Raw genomic sequence first — 15,536 nt, forward strand, 5'->3', positions numbered from 1 at the left:
TTCACTTTTATAACATTTAGAATTAATATAAAAATTAAAATCAAGCACTTAGAACCGATGGAAAACAAACGCCATAGCACTTACATTTGATATCACTTACTAAGTGATTATCACTTAGTAAGTGGTAGCACTTGTAAGTGCTAAAAAATCAAACACCCTCTTAATGGACTTAAGAGAGTTGTCCAAACACTAAACCAAAGAGTGGCGTTATATTTTGAGAATTACATTTAAAACCAATGATAGATCAAGACAGAATAATAGTCTTTTTTTGCTCATGTAACAAGCAAATCACCCTATCCTTCCTCATTTCTCTCTTCCCTTCTCCCTCTCTCTAACAGGTTTCTTTTCCTCGTAGTTAGTTAACTTTCCCTCCTACATATTGGCAGATCCTCTTAACCTAATTACATGCATCATATCTCCCCAAGGTACATATGATGTGTTTTGGATTTCATGGACAATATGCACCCTACCAATACAAAAGAAATCCAAAAAGTCTTTCTAATCAAATAAGATGTCTACCCAAACTTTGGTAGACATACACCGCATTTCCATTTTACATCACCCACCCTGTCCCGAAAATTGACAAAAATAAACTATTACGAGTAGAAATTCAAAATTATACAAAAAGATTATTTTTCAGATATAGTTTTCTAGCTAAATTTTATTTGTTGTTTTTGTCATGGTGGGTGATTTAAAATTATACAACAAGATTATTTTTCAGACACAGTTTTCTACCTAAATTTTATTTGTTGTTTTTTTAATTAGTTATAATTAACTGAACAAGTAGAATCTATTGTCTATTGTATAATTGTTATATATTTATCGTATTAATAAAATTACTCTAAATCAAAATCAAGTCGCAAAAACCCCCACACTCTTCCATAACAATTACTACACTATTAATCGTTTAAAATATTTTACTCATCTGAAATTATCAAGTTATAGTCCATTTCGGGGACTATAAAGAACTTGAAATTTCTAATCATTTCGACCTGCTTAAAGATAATATGATTACTAGAAGACAATGTAAACACAATGCTATACTCGGGTTTGGTTTTGTTAAGAACATTCTCATATAATTAGTACTAATAATGTGATTGTATTAGTAATAGGATTTTGAGTAATCCTAGATTAGGATAGAGTTGTGTCCTACTAAAATCATTAGAGGCTGGCAGATAGATGGAGAATCAAGTTATGTCCTCTTGCGGTCGTTGGTGCTGAAAAACAATACACAAATCATTTGTTAATATAGTTGAATAAAACTTCGTGTTTGAAGACTCAAAAAAAAAACATTTTTATCGGAGAAATTCCCGGGAAGGGGTTCTACAGTTTAAGATTCTAAATTTCTGTCTCCATTCTCAATTATTTGAATTTCGGATCTTCTTGACTATCATCTCCTTCTTGTTCTGAGATTTGGGTTTGGGTTGAATGATTTAGGGTATTTACCCAAGTTTCAGAAGAGAAGATCTAAACTTTGGTCGGAAACCAGACAAGTAATAATGGTGGTAATGACGAGATGGAGACCATGGCAACCTCCAATCACGAAGAAATTCCAAGTGAAGCTTATTTTACAAAGACTTGAAGGTTTTGAAATAGTTTCAGAGGAAGTTCGTCCGAGATTAATGGTGGGTATTAGATGGAAAGGATCGAAATTTGGTTTGAGTTCATTGAGGCGATCAGAGATGAGAAATTTCACTAAAGAGGAAGAAGTTAGGAGTGATGGAGTTGTTGATTGGAATGAAGAATTTCAGTGTGTTTTAAATTTTTCTGGTTATAAAGAGAATGTGTTTCTTCCATGGGAAATCACATTTACAATCTTCAATGTGAGTTCTCATTTTAGTTTTCTTTTTCAATTCAATGTGATTACGCTTGGTTTTTAGGGTTCTTATTAAGTTTTGAACTCACATAAGACTTCAAAAGATTTTGTTGGTTTCATGAAAAAAAAGATTGGGTTTTGGTGTTTAAGCAAAATTAGGGTAATGCATCTTTGTTTAGGGTTTCTCAGGAGAGATTATTAGGCTTACCTCCATCTTTGTTTTTGTTGAAATTCTGCAATATTTATAACTTTCTTGAATTCCAAGAATTGTTGATTCCTTTTCAATCAATATATAACTTGTAGTCTTGTTTAGTTTGATATGTTCTTCCCACTCGTTTTCGGAGTTCCGAAAGTACATTTTCGGGTTGTTGACCTAGTTTCTGTATGTAATTAAGTACAGAATTTTGTCATGTTAATCTGAAATGTGTCTTTCCTGATTCAGGTCTTGAATCAAAGATCAAAGGACAAGGATTATGTTGTTGGAACAACATTATTGAATCTTGCAGAATATGTATCTGTAAGCGAGAGAAAAGAGCTTGAGATTAAAGTTCCTCTGACCATGCTCGGTGACAGTTCCAAGAATCACTCTTTGCTTTGTGTATGTATCTTCTACTTCATTTGATGCCCAATCATCTGAGCTCTTGTGTAGTGTTCAAGGAATGAAATAACACTTACAACTATTTCCTGCATAGTTTCCACCGACATGATCGAAATTTCCACCGAAGTTGTGGGAAATATCGAAATTTCCACCGACATGATGGAGATTTCGACCGACATAGTAGAAGTCTAGCAAAAAAACCGCAGAAACTAATACTAGAAACATATCAATTTCTTCGTCTTTTTCATCTTCATTTCTCTTAGATCTTTCTTGATTTTTATGTTATGTTTTTCATGGTTTTTAAATCTATTTGAATGATTTACGCCTTGACTTAACTGCCTAAATTGATTTTATCTTAGTAACACCTCTAATATAACTGTGTAATTGACGATACCTTCTCAAACTAACATAGTTTGTTAATTATTATCAGTAAGAATGTTATCTTTTGGGTGTTATAGCCAAAAAATTATTCAATTTACCCCCGGAAGTAACTGTGTAATTGTTAATACTCCCTCAAACTAATAGATAATGTTAAACATCATTTTTATGCTTCATTATGGTTTAATAATCTTGTTGTACATAATTGCATCATATTTCTATCATTTCTGTAGATTTATAAGATTTCCACACTGACCGAAACATTTCTACGAAACGTTTCCACTTTTGGACCGACCGAAATTTTCACCGAAACCGAAATTTCATTCCTTGGTAGTGTTTTGGATTTACATTTTACGATCATCTATTTCTCTCCAATTATTTAGTTTTCTTGATGCTGCTTAGTGTTATAAGTAGGTATAATGAAAGTAAGTTTTATGGTTTCTTGCAGTTATCTTTGAATCTGTTAGAACTGAGAACAACCCAAGAACCATCTGAGACAGTTCAGAGATCAATAGTTCCGTTTTCTCATTTGTCAAGAGAATCTCAATTAACAGAAAAAGATGGGAATTCTGTTCAAGAAGGTTTGAAATTGAAGATACTTAATTACTTATCCAATCGGAGAGCGAAGAAGGCATGTCGAGAGGAAGGAGACAGTAGTGAGAGCAGGATTTCCTCTCCTGAGAATGGCGAGTGTGAATACCCATTTGATACAGAGTCACCTGAGGATTTTGAAGACGAGGAAGTGGAAAATAAGAATGATTCTATTGTTCGGAAGTCATTTACTTACGGGTCTTTGGCTCATACAAATTGTACTGGCGAATCGTATTATTCTGAGATGAGGATGAATAGGGAATACGAGGATTGGGTTTACTACAGCAACCGCAAATCAGATGTGGGTAGCTTGAATGTCGAGGATACGAAAGCATCTCTCTCTGATCAGTCTTTCTTGCAGAGTTCAAAGCGAAGCATCCTTTCTTGGAAAAAGAGGAAGCTGAGGTTCCGATCACCTAAACCCAAAGGGGAACCACTTTTAAAGAAAGCCTATGGAGAAGAGGGTGGGGATGACATCGATTTTGATCGCCGTCAACTGAACTCCTCTGACGAGTCTTCATCTGGCGTAAGCATTTTTAATCTTTTACTTCTATTAAGTTATTCCAAATGTTTTTATGGTGGCAATGTTAGCTTTCATCTTATGATGTTCTTGAAGTTTATAAGTTATCTTATTCTTTTGTTACGACAAAGTTTGAGGAAACCATTAACCATCGTATCCTGAATATGAGAAAAAATGGGTATCATTTTGGCAGCGGCAGAAGGGAAGTGAAGAATCAATGACAAATCGTTCATCTATTTCCGAATTTGGGGATGACAATTTTGCCATCGGCAAGTGGGAACAGAAAGAAGTGGTAAGCCGAGACGGACAAATGAAGGTTCAAACACAAGTTTTCTTTGCTTCAATTGATCAACGAAGCGAACGAGCTTCTGGTGAGAGTGCGTGCACTGCTTTGGTAGCCCTAATTGCAGATTGGTTCCAAATCAACCAAGATATCATGCCCATCAAATCCCAGTTTGATATTCTGATCAGGGATGGATCGCGTGAGTGGAGAAACCTTTGTGAAAATGAGATCTACAGGGAGCGATTCCCCGATAAACACTTTGATCTTGAAACAGTCCTTGAGGCTAAAATTTGTTCTCTTACTGTCAATTCACAAAAATCATTCATTGGGTTCTTCCATCCAGAAGGGATCGATGAAGGTTCAGGTTTTGATTTTTTACATGGAGCCATGTGCTTCGAGAAAATCTGGGATGAGATCAGCTCTGGCAGCTCTGATTGCCAAAGTAATATCGGACTTCGTATTTATATCGTCAGTTGGAATGACCACTTCTTTGTCCTTAGAGTTGAAAGAGATGCCTACTACATAATCGACACATTGGGTGAAAGACTCTACGAGGGTTGCAACCAAGCTTACATACTGAAATTTGACAGAGACACAATTATACAGAGAGTTTCTCAGGAATTAAAGTCATCATCAAAATATGAACATGTCGATGATAAGAAGCAAATTGTTCCTGAATCCAGCGAAGTAAGCGACGAAGAAGTACAAGTGTTGTCCCAAGGGAAGGAATCTTGCAGGGAGTACATCAAGAACTTCCTAGCTGCAATACCAATTAGAGAATTACAAGTTGATATTAAAAAGGGGTTAATGGATTCTACTCACATTCATCAAAGACTGCAGATTGAGTTCCATTATACTGAGTTTCTACAGCCTGTGCCTTCGGCAGCCGAAGCAGCAGCAGAGAGAAGCTCTAAAGCTGTAACTACAGAAGGAAGTGTAGCAACATAAGATGGGTTGTTAGAGAAATTGTGAATACATATTTCTTTTAGGAACTACTTACTGACTAGGTATTATTTTTTTATCTCTCTAACCATTGGAATAGGTGTGATTTATGAAAGTGAATAAGGGTTTCCATAAAGAAATAAGCAACATGAGGAGCCCATTTGAGCTGAGAGAAAGAGAGGGTGCTTTTCTTCTTTGTCATGGAGTAATTTTGTGGCTCTACCTCTCTTATTTATTTTCTAGTAATTTTTTTGGGGAGGTTATAGTGAAAACTGGCATGTGAATTGAGAACCTGTAACTTACTATTGTTCATGTTATTTTTACTAAATTTCAATATAGAAAAAAAAACTCTCTTTTAGTTTTTTTTTCCTGATGTTATCTGTATATGTTGTCAGTTGGTAAGTGCAGATACTCTGAGATGCGGAAGTCCCAGATTCAATCTCATTGAAACGAAATCCCAGGAATATTGAATGCGAATATAAATAAAGTAGTTTCGGTGTACTTTAGGCCATTTAATTTCGTCGGGCTTCAGGCCAGTAGTAAATCCATAATTATCGTGTTTATCACTTATCACAATGTAGTAATGACTATTTTAGTTAATATTCAAATAAAATAAAATCTAATATGTAAAAGATGGTGGGAAAACAATTTCCTGAAAACAAAAATGAGGAAAGGAACGATTTTTGACCAAAACCACATGGGAACACATTTTTTTTTTTCGAAATTCAAAGATTTTAAGGGTCCTCGAGGTACATGATGAGGAATAAATTGTAGACTTTTTAAGTAAATAATATCTACTTTCACCAAAAAAAAAAAGTAAATAATATCTATCCCATGAAATTCTCTTACAAAATGAATAAATAAATGAATATATCTAATACCAATAATATTATGGTATCCTCTTCAAAATTTATACTCTGATTCATGGAATTATAATTAGGGTTAATTAGTAGTTGGTTGATATATATTGATATGGAATCAAATTTTTGAACATTAAAATTTTGCTACTTTTAGAATAACAAAATGTTCTTATGAAAATTGAGATCTCAATTAATTAAAGTGGGTGATTTGGGAAACAAGAAACTTATCCGGGTGCAAAATTTTAAAGGGTGAAAAACAAAAAAGAAAATTAACCAAACGCACCCTTATTTGTTGCCGGCAGAGAGTCGCCGGCCAACAAATCTCTGTCGGCTAAAACTTTCTCTCCTTCCTATTTTTCTCTCTCTCTCTTTCCATCGGTCTCCTTGCTTCTCTCTCTATTTCTTTCTGTAAGTTCCGGCGAAGGGGAGAACCCCTTGGCCGGAACCCTTCGTCTGAAAACCAGACGAAGCAAGCTCGTCTGTTTTTCCCGACGAGTTTTCACGAAGGAGAGATCTCCTTCACCGGAACTTATAGAACGAAAGAAAGCGAGAGGAGAAAAGGAAGAGAGAGAGAGAGAGAGGAAGAAGAGACGAAGGTTGAAGTGTTTGGCGGGCGTTAATGATGGATGCCGCCGGAGTATGGTGGGGTCGACGGAATTTCTATTGAGGAAGAAAAAGTTGAAGTGTTTGAAGGAAACAAAACGTGTCAAATTTTTTTTTGTTTACACCCAAAATTTTGTATCCTAGATAATTTTCTTATTTCCTCAAATTTCCCACCTTAATTAACTACCTTTTATGGTTGATTTTCATTAGTTAACTACTATTTAATGCACCAAATTTATTTACCTAGATTTAACTAAAAAATCAATTAATTATACAATATTTTGATTTTCAAGTTGGGTTCTTTTTTTTTGTTCTTGAAAAACTAGAGAGAGAACATTATAAGTAGTACAAACCTAGTGACATTTTAGAGCGGGAAATTTTCAGAAAATGAGTTCAGAGCAAGAAATTGAGGTGGCCACTGAGAATGAAACTCCGGTGAAAAAGGTCGAAAATCAAGCTAATTTTATTCCGATCGAGCTTCCAGCACCTCAAGGATGGAAGAAGAAGGTTTAATTTATTTTGACTTGTTCTTTTCATTCACTTTCTTTACTTCAATTGCTTCTTTCTTTCTTTTTTTTAGTATTTTACTGTATGCCCAATTCTTATTATAAAAGAATTTTTTAAGCTTCCAGTTTGATTTGTTTGTTTTATATATGTGTTTCTTCGTTTCCACTTTTCTGTTTAACTATTATCTGTTTTTTGTTCATGCAATTCTAATTGCTAGGGTTTTTCATGAAAGTTCCTAGCTTTATATCGAGTAATTCATAGGGAAAAGTCTGAATTAGACTTATGTTTGGATAATTCTGGTCTCTTTTGTGTTTTTCTGGTTTTGTTTACTGTTTCTGAGCATCAATTTATGTAGATTGAGGATTAGGGGTTTGACCTCCTAAAATGAGTTGGTGGAAATGGATTTTGGAATTGATTCTAGCTTTGAGTGTAGCTATGGCCTATTGGGTTTCAAGATATATATGTAATTAGTTGTTAGGTCATTCTCTTTTCAGAAAAAAATGTAGTAGCTAGGAGGATTTTCTGATTGTTGTTTGATGTTAGGTAATTGTTGCTGGTTGTTTTTCTAACACCCCACTCTATTGTCTGTGGATAATTAGGCAAATGTTTTCACTACAGACTTGTTATAGTATGGTTTTCTCGTGGTGAATTCTTCTATTTCAAGAAAATTCCTTTTAATTCGTATCGTGCTTGAATCTGTTCATGGATCAGATGTTCAGTGGGATTGTGGGAAGCACAATAAATAACGAACACAAAGATTCCATTGTTTTGCATGTTACCTATATCCACGGACAACAAGGATCAATTCCTTACTGTAAACACCCAAGCTTATAACACTTGTCCTCACACTTAGTGCTAGGAAGGAGGAGAGGAGATTCTTTCTCTCTTCTTCTCCTCGTACTTTCAAATGGTCTTTTAATCTTGTATATTACAATTTCTATGCTGAAGAGTTCTATTTATAATCTCTTTAGAGATCTCAGTTCAAAACTATCGTAAATAGAGCACCGTTATCAAGGCATTTTCTGCTTCATGCATTCGGGAGCTACATCACCTTAAATGTGTAAACAGTATTGGCGATTAGTATGTGGTAGTACTATATAACACTTGCATACTTCTGCAATTCCAATTTAGTGCCTTGGTGGCTATTTTACGATTTAGAAAACATTAGTTCTACTGATACAAAATGAGTATTGTGTCAGAATAGTCCACATGGGAGAAGGGTTAGAAGATGCATGTGTACCCTGCTTCTTATCTTCTGTGTTAATTACATATTCTCTGTTATATGTACTTTTGAATTCATGAATTGGATGTTGTTGCTTGTTGTATGTATCAGGGTAGAGGGACATTGAACTTGGTACATCAGAGTGTTGTTAGGGCTTACATAGATAAGTTGAGGAGTTCGTATTGCTGTAGGGTTAAGCAACTTGGGCAGCAGATATTTACTTTCTTTCTAAGAGTTCATGGTCGGAGTTGCATCTCATCATCCAGCATTACCAATATTACCTAGTAAAAGTTCCATTTTTCAAATTAAGTATTAGACTATTAGCTAGTAGTACCACCTTTTTGCATTATGAATCTGCAAAGCTATTTCTCAAGTCCACTCTAGTTTATTAAGATGTATTATCCTGTTTTCTCTGAAATCCTGGTTATAGTCTGCGATGAGCTGTCCACTGTATCCCTACTATGATATTCAGTTTTTGGGTCCATCGTACAGGTAAGACATAGCCATTCCATGTCTATGCTCCTATAACAAAGGATTCTTGAGTCATAAGAGTGATTTCTTCTGATTCAATCTTTAGAAGTTGACTTGTTTGCCATCTTGCATGGGCACCAGAAAATCGCATATGGAATGGATTTTTATATAACTCGGCCATGGTTAGAAGTCCTTACTCTCTCTCAATGTAAAAGAACATTGTTAATCATATTGGGAACACCCAAAAACCATTCCAAGGGAAGAATCCAAAGTTCAAGTTACTCTTTGTCTATAGAGGGAATTGGTCATTGGTTTCGGACTTTTAGTGTTGGGAGTAGCTTTGTCTAGGCCTCCCTCTCTCTCTCTCTCTCTCTCTCTCTCTCTATATATATATATATATATATATATATTTCGCTCTGCATCTGTGGTGCATGTTTTATTTTCACTAAGCTTACCTTTATTTAACTGACTTTCTTAACTTTTCATAGTAATAGATTTTATGGATTTGCGATGTCTAATGTCACTTTTCTGAAGTACTTAATACCGGAACAATGTAGTGTTTCATGATCATGTGATGAGATGAGGAAGACCATAAAGTTTGGTGAAGATATGCTACATTTTCAACTAACTTGTGAAATTATCCGAATGTGGAAAGGATTATGTATCAAATAAAACTTATTTACTATTAAGGGCCAGTGTAGTTGTTACTATATGATCTTATACTCCAAATCACTTTTTTGAATATATGCTGCAAAACTTGTGCATAAGAAGCTAAACTATGCTTCCGTTGCGTCAGTTCGAGCAACATCTAACTACTCTAGTGCTGTCAATAGTTACTAAATGTACTAAGAGGGAAACCAATTACCTTTTAACATAACGTAATTGTGAGAGATTACACTAACAAATATTTGAAGTTAACGGTTTGCTTCCTTTCTGCCGAAGCTGTAGTAATGACACTTGTTCCTCGCTTAAGTTGGCCTCATTTTCAATTTTGAAGAGAATCAAACAATAGTATATTGTGGCATTCTTGCTTCTAGACTGTACTTATTCAGTTTTTTTCCTTTCTTTCTTAGAACTACTAATGTTTAAGAATTCAATCCAAGATTGAGGCTTTTGTTGTCTGCTGTAATAATATTTTGTCTTTCTGATGAGAAAATGGAGGTTGTATGTAGCCATTAGCAATATTCACACATGAAAGCTGCTGGGAAATGTAGTGTTTTTTTGAAGTTAAACTGTGAACCTTTTACTTCTGTTTTTGTTAGAAGAGAAAACAAATTAGGAGATTGCAAATGTAGAAAGAAAAATATACTAAAAACAGTACTCATTAACTTTATTCAAAGATGACTTTACTGCCGTGTTTTGTTCTCTGGGTAAAACATGTGAAAAAATGCATTTGAGCACTTGGCAAATATAGTTCTTTCTTTTGTGGGAATATAACATATTTTTCTTGCCCCGCAGTTGATTCCGAGAGAAAGTGGGACTCCTAAAAGGGGAGACGTAATTTTTGTATCTCCTACAGGAGAGGAGATCACCAACAAAAAACAATTGGCTTTGTACTTGAAGGCTCATTCAGGAGGTCCTCCTTCTTCCCAGTTCGACTGGACTATTGGTACTGTCTCTTTTTCTATTTCTCTTCCTTTTAAAGTCGTCATCAGAAAGTTCTTTTGTTTTATATAAACGACCGACTGTGAGCAGTTGAATCACCAAGGCGGCGATCTGCCAGAATCAGTGAGAAGGTGAAGGCTACAGAGACACCTGAAAATGAGCCACTGAGAAAGCGTGAGAGGAAATCAAGCTCAAAGACGGGAGCAAATGACAGTGACGATGGGGACGATGAAGCTCCCAAAGAAAACCAAGATGATGCAGCTGGACAGGAACTGAAAGAGCAGAAACATGACGAGATGAAAGAAGCAGAGACTGAAGAGAAAAATGCAGAAGAGGTAACTGCGGGAGATGGAGTTGGTTCTAAGAACGAAACTGAAGACAGCATTACGGGTTCCGAACCCAAGGAAGAGAAAGTCTCTGAAGTGACACCCCCCTTATCAGATTCTGTTCTACCTGTTGAGGTGGAAAAGGAGGTCCTCTGAGAAAGGAGGTCTGGGTAGGGGGTGAGGCTCCTCGGCAAAGTTTACTCGAAGCTTTCCTAGCAACAACCCCAACTATAAGGAGAGCCAACAGGAATGAAAAACCACCAGTGACCCGCTCGGTGTAATTGCCAGGGAGCCCAGCATCGGCCTCTATCTCCTTTCCGCTGTTGTAACCCTCAATATAATGTCTTCTCTCATACACAAAAAGTTCTCTGAGTTTTTAGTCCGAATTTTATTTCTTCTTTTAGACTGGATTCATGGGTGGTGGTAATATATGAACGGCAGCAACGTCGGTTTAGTTCAAGTTTTGGTGCATAAGCATTAGATACTATCTTTATGATTCGTAATTTCTGTTAATCCAGTGATCCAATCCGACACTAACCGATCGAAGCTCACAATTCTTAACTTCAGGTATTCTCCCTTCTAGTTATACTATCACCCTCAGAATTTTGAATTATTTTAGTACTGACAGTCAACTAAAGTGAAATTGTGCTTCAATTTCTGCATATGAGATTTCAATTTTTGACAGAGAAATTTCCAAGGCCATTTCTTATCAGTGGAAGATTCCCAGAAGAAGAGTTCCATTTCATTTTTGTTTAAGAGTTTCATTAGAGCTCAAAATATGGTGACCAAGGAAACAACTAGTATTATTTCACATACCCACAAATTTAATGAATCATTGAAGGAATAATACAATCTAAAGAATATATGTGTAATACAAAAGTAAAACAAAGAATTGAAGATCTAGAGAGAGAGAGAGAGAAACAAATGAATGTGAAAGAATAAAAAGAAAGATTATTCATCTACAAAATGGGCATATAAGCAATCCATTCTCATTACATTGTGGGCATTGGATCCTCAATCCATCATCCCCTTCAACATCATTCTCAATTTTTCGACTTCCATTGCATTTAAAACACATTATAAATCGAATTCCAGCACACCAATCACATGGATTATTTGATAAATCTCTTGGTATTCCTTCTAATAGCTTCAATAATTTTCCTTGTTCATGTAATCCGATAACTTCGTCGGCTCCACCGATGTATCTACCCTTTATGAAAAGCCTTGGAGGAATCACTCTATCTTCTAATATACTCCATAGTTCTTCTTTATATTCTAAATGCATTGAAACATCTCTTTCATAGAACAAAACTTTAATATTTCCTAATAGAAATCTAATACTAGAACAATCTTCAAATGTTTTTCGAATCCCTCTTAAACTAGTTGTGTATAGAATTACAGATTCATTCCCTCCTGGTGGACATTTTTCTTCAAATTCTAACAATGGGTTTTCTTCAATTCGACGAGATTTCGATTTTGGTTCTTCTACTTCTCTTTCTCTTTCCCTTTCTCTCTCTAGAATTTCTCTTTCTATTCTAGCTCTTCTCACACCTTCATGAGCTCTCATATCCATTACAGCTTGTTCAAATGCTGCAAGAAGATTTGGATCAAACAGAGTACTTGAATTCAAATCTGGCTTCCTAAAAGATAAAACATCAATTTCTTTTGATGAAACTTGATGAAAATTAGGGGTTTTAGTATCTGATGAGTAATGGGTATTTCTTGAATTTGGAATGAGTTGATGATCATTGAGTTCTGTTAATGCCCTAATTTCAAGATGGGAACTTTTTCTTCTTGATCCTGATAAGATGAGATTCTCTGTATTATTATTACCATCTTTGGTGGACATTGATGGGTCCTTTAACTTTACCATGGGCCCTATATTCTCTTTGTTTCCGACATTTTCACCCAACTCCATTTCTTCATCTTCAAGATCTTTCATCAATTCTGGTACATCAATAACGTTTAAAGTTGATTTACAGTGATGGATCATCTGATTTTCTTCTTCTCTGTATTTATCTTTACCCATAGACAAGAACCTATCTGAGACATTTACCAGAAGATTATGATCTTGTTTTAGAGAAGAAAGGGGTTTAATTGATTTCAATTTCTTAAGAAATCTTCCTTTCACCCCTTTCATTTCTTCTTTTCTCTTCACCTACCAAATCTCCCTAGTAGCAGTTCCTCTTACCTGAAATTGAAAAACTTGTGCTTAGAAAGAGAAAGAGAGTAGAGAGAGAGAGAGAGGTTGAAACTTCTTTTCTTCTATCTTTTGATTTTTGGAAGAAAGTGAGTTTTGGGTTCAACGGCTAGAAAGCTGGTATTGGATTTTTAAATTCGAAGTTAGATCACCATGGGATGTTATTGAAAACTTGGATACCCACATTTATTTGGATACAAGGAATCAGTGCTCAAGATCGACGGCTTAGAATAGTGGATGAGGATCACCAGTGGCATGAAATTCTCAATGCATCAAACTTTGATACAATTAAAATGTACAAAAATAATACTTAGAAAAGTTTGATGGGCTTGGTGAGAGTTAGTGGGCAACGGTCATAATTTGTTTTGTTTGATTAAGTCCTTGGATCTCTTCAACAAAAAAGAAGAAGTTCTTCCATCTCTCTCAAAGGCACTTTAATGTTCCATGTGTGATAATTACCCATCTTCTTTAACATTTTGTTTTTTTGTTGCAATTCTTTGGTATTCTCAAACATTTAAAAGATATAACTGGTGACAGATGATATCAATAAGTTTGGGATGATAATGCTAGTAACTGAAGATAAATTTGAGAGATATAATCTCAACATTGGAAAATAAGTCAGGGAGATGTAATCTCAATCCTACAAAATACGTTTGTAATATGTACAAGCACAGATCAATACATATTTCCAACAATTTGATCAATTTGTAATATGTATAGTCAGGGAGATGTAATCTCAATATTTGAAAATAAGTGTGGGGGACCCATCATTATTTCCTACAATTAGGGCAACCCACTTGTCCCAAATGGTCAAGCCATGGGGAGAGAGATATGGTTTGGCCAATTGGAGTAAGTCAAATCATTATCCGGCCCGTACTTGACTCTAATCTTTTAGACCATTCAGTATTTCTCTCACTTATGTCAATATGCTAATTTTTTTTCCGCAAGATGTACTTGTATTTCAATTTCATTTTTCTACTATTAATCGTCATTCAAAAATAGTGTTTGGTTGCGAAGAAAATCGGACACTATTTGGAATCCACTGCTTATGGGCTTTAACAATTAGCCTAGTAAAACTTAACAAAACTATGTAGAAGTTCCAAGTATTTCGTTACACTCAAAATGTAACCTTACAAACACTTGAGTTGAAGCATTTCAATGTAGAGATCCAAAACCAAATCGTCTCCAAAAAAGATCATTTAACAGGTATAAGATGAACGACGGTTATAACAGAGTACCTATTCAATCATCGAATATTGTGTGAAATTGATGATGGCCAAACGGAGAAGTAGAAGTCCATGCAAGTCAATAGATACCCACTTTTCTCAACTATACCCATAGAAATTATGTATGGACCCTGTATAATAAATCAAGATTAGTTTGAATCCTAAGCTTTCAATATATATGTTCATTAAAAATAGCAGAAAATGTATACTACTTGTTACCAGTAATGGCAAATACTGAAGATGGTGGATGAAAAAATGTCGTCCTGTGGCGACTGGGCAATAAAGAGGGTGAGCTATGATTGAGCAGAGGTCTATTGATTCAGTGTAAATAGGAATGAAATCGAGATAGAAAATATCGATCAGTACTATCCCATTTGTGATTGTTTGATCTACAAAATTATGTCGAAAATCTTTTAGACATTAAACAAACATTGTCAAATCTGACTCGTGTAAATTCAAACTTCGAATTAGAGAATAATTTTGATAGTTTGAAAAGACAATATTTATACTTACTTGTAGATAGATAGAGGACTAGAAAAAATGGAACTCCTATACGCAATGGATCATCATCATCATTCATGTAATAATGAATCATTTTGACTGGATAATCACCTTTATTATCTGCTTAATTAATTAATTATTAGTAGTAATCACACCATTAATTAATACTAGTAATTAGTTCATCAGTTTATAGATCTATCTAGATTGTCTCTGCTACTACTGGATAAGAACTAAACCTAGCTAGCTAGTAATTTGAAAATAGATGTTTGAATTAGTAAGCAAAATGTTCAAATTAAGTAAGAGAATCGTACCACAGTAGCTGAAATAACTGGCTTCGACTGAAGGTGTTTGATAGAACAGAAAGGACGCCATTAAAATGATCTCAATGATGATGATCAGATTGTTAAACTGATAATCAACTAAGTTCACCGCCATGTTACTTATTCAGAGCTACCTATATGAAGAAGAAGAAGAACTGATTCTTTTAGGGTTCGGAAGTTGGAGATTGGAGAGAGTGACAAACTCTCTCGAATGACGCAAGTTTGAATACATATATAGAGAGAGAGAGAGAGAAAGAGGGGAGTGTAGGAAGGGTGTAAATTAACTTGCATCAATGAAACAGTTGGAACAGATTTTGGAAGACAAAAGTTAGTTACGGTCTTCTATAGGTCGTATATAACAGAAAACAGTTGGGCGCGAGTGGGTTGTTGGTATTTGGTGAGGAAAGTCTATCTATCTAGGGATGAATGAAATATTCACCCTAAATTAAACGCCATTTTTAATGGAATCAAATTATAAGTTTGATAACAAATGGTTCTTGTGGCAGGCTAAGGAACTTCTTCATTACTGTCCCACTCAATGGACGAGGGACAAGACTTAGCCGCTGG

General features: G+C 35.1%; 3 protein-coding genes across 4 annotated transcripts; 2 read left to right on the forward strand and 1 right to left on the reverse strand.

Moving 5' to 3' along the window:
- Nucleotides 1-652: 652 nt before the first annotated feature.
- On the forward strand, nucleotides 653-5,488 carry LOC147545999 (uncharacterized). Of its 2 annotated transcripts, none has more exons than XM_086634518.1 (4): nucleotides 653-1,823; nucleotides 2,259-2,414; nucleotides 3,241-3,909; nucleotides 4,097-5,488. In XM_086634518.1, the coding sequence occupies exons 1-4, from the start codon at nucleotides 1,500-1,502 to the stop codon at nucleotides 5,132-5,134; spliced, it is 2,187 nt and encodes a 728-aa protein (XP_086490644.1). In that variant the 5' UTR covers nucleotides 653-1,499; the 3' UTR covers nucleotides 5,135-5,488. The 2 variants fall into 2 exon arrangements, with proteins under 2 accessions (XP_086490644.1, XP_086490645.1); XM_086634519.1 differs by having other exon boundaries at nucleotides 1,203-1,823; nucleotides 2,259-2,464; nucleotides 3,127-3,909.
- Nucleotides 5,489-6,799: 1,311 nt separating this feature from the next.
- LOC147546000 (uncharacterized) lies at nucleotides 6,800-11,182 on the forward strand. The gene is made up of 3 exons (XM_086637185.1): nucleotides 6,800-7,098; nucleotides 10,250-10,400; nucleotides 10,487-11,182. Exons 1-3 carry the CDS (start codon nucleotides 6,979-6,981, stop codon nucleotides 10,876-10,878), a joined length of 663 nt encoding a protein of 220 aa, XP_086493311.1. The 5' UTR covers nucleotides 6,800-6,978; the 3' UTR covers nucleotides 10,879-11,182.
- Nucleotides 11,183-11,501: 319 nt separating this feature from the next.
- LOC147546001 (uncharacterized) lies at nucleotides 11,502-15,168 on the reverse strand. Its single transcript, XM_086637184.1, has 3 exons — nucleotides 14,961-15,168; nucleotides 14,662-14,769; nucleotides 11,502-14,537 (listed from the first exon to the last, which is right to left on the reverse strand). The coding sequence occupies exon 3, from the start codon at nucleotides 12,860-12,862 to the stop codon at nucleotides 11,678-11,680; it is 1,185 nt and encodes a 394-aa protein (XP_086493310.1). The 5' UTR covers nucleotides 12,863-14,537; nucleotides 14,662-14,769; nucleotides 14,961-15,168; the 3' UTR covers nucleotides 11,502-11,677.
- Nucleotides 15,169-15,536: the final 368 nt, after the last annotated feature.

Source organism: Eschscholzia californica, unplaced genomic scaffold, assembly GCF_041429995.1.
Source record: "Eschscholzia californica isolate CP2 unplaced genomic scaffold, dmEscCali1.0.p SCAF_4, whole genome shotgun sequence".
NCBI classification, from domain to species: Eukaryota; Viridiplantae; Streptophyta; class Magnoliopsida; order Ranunculales; family Papaveraceae; genus Eschscholzia; species Eschscholzia californica.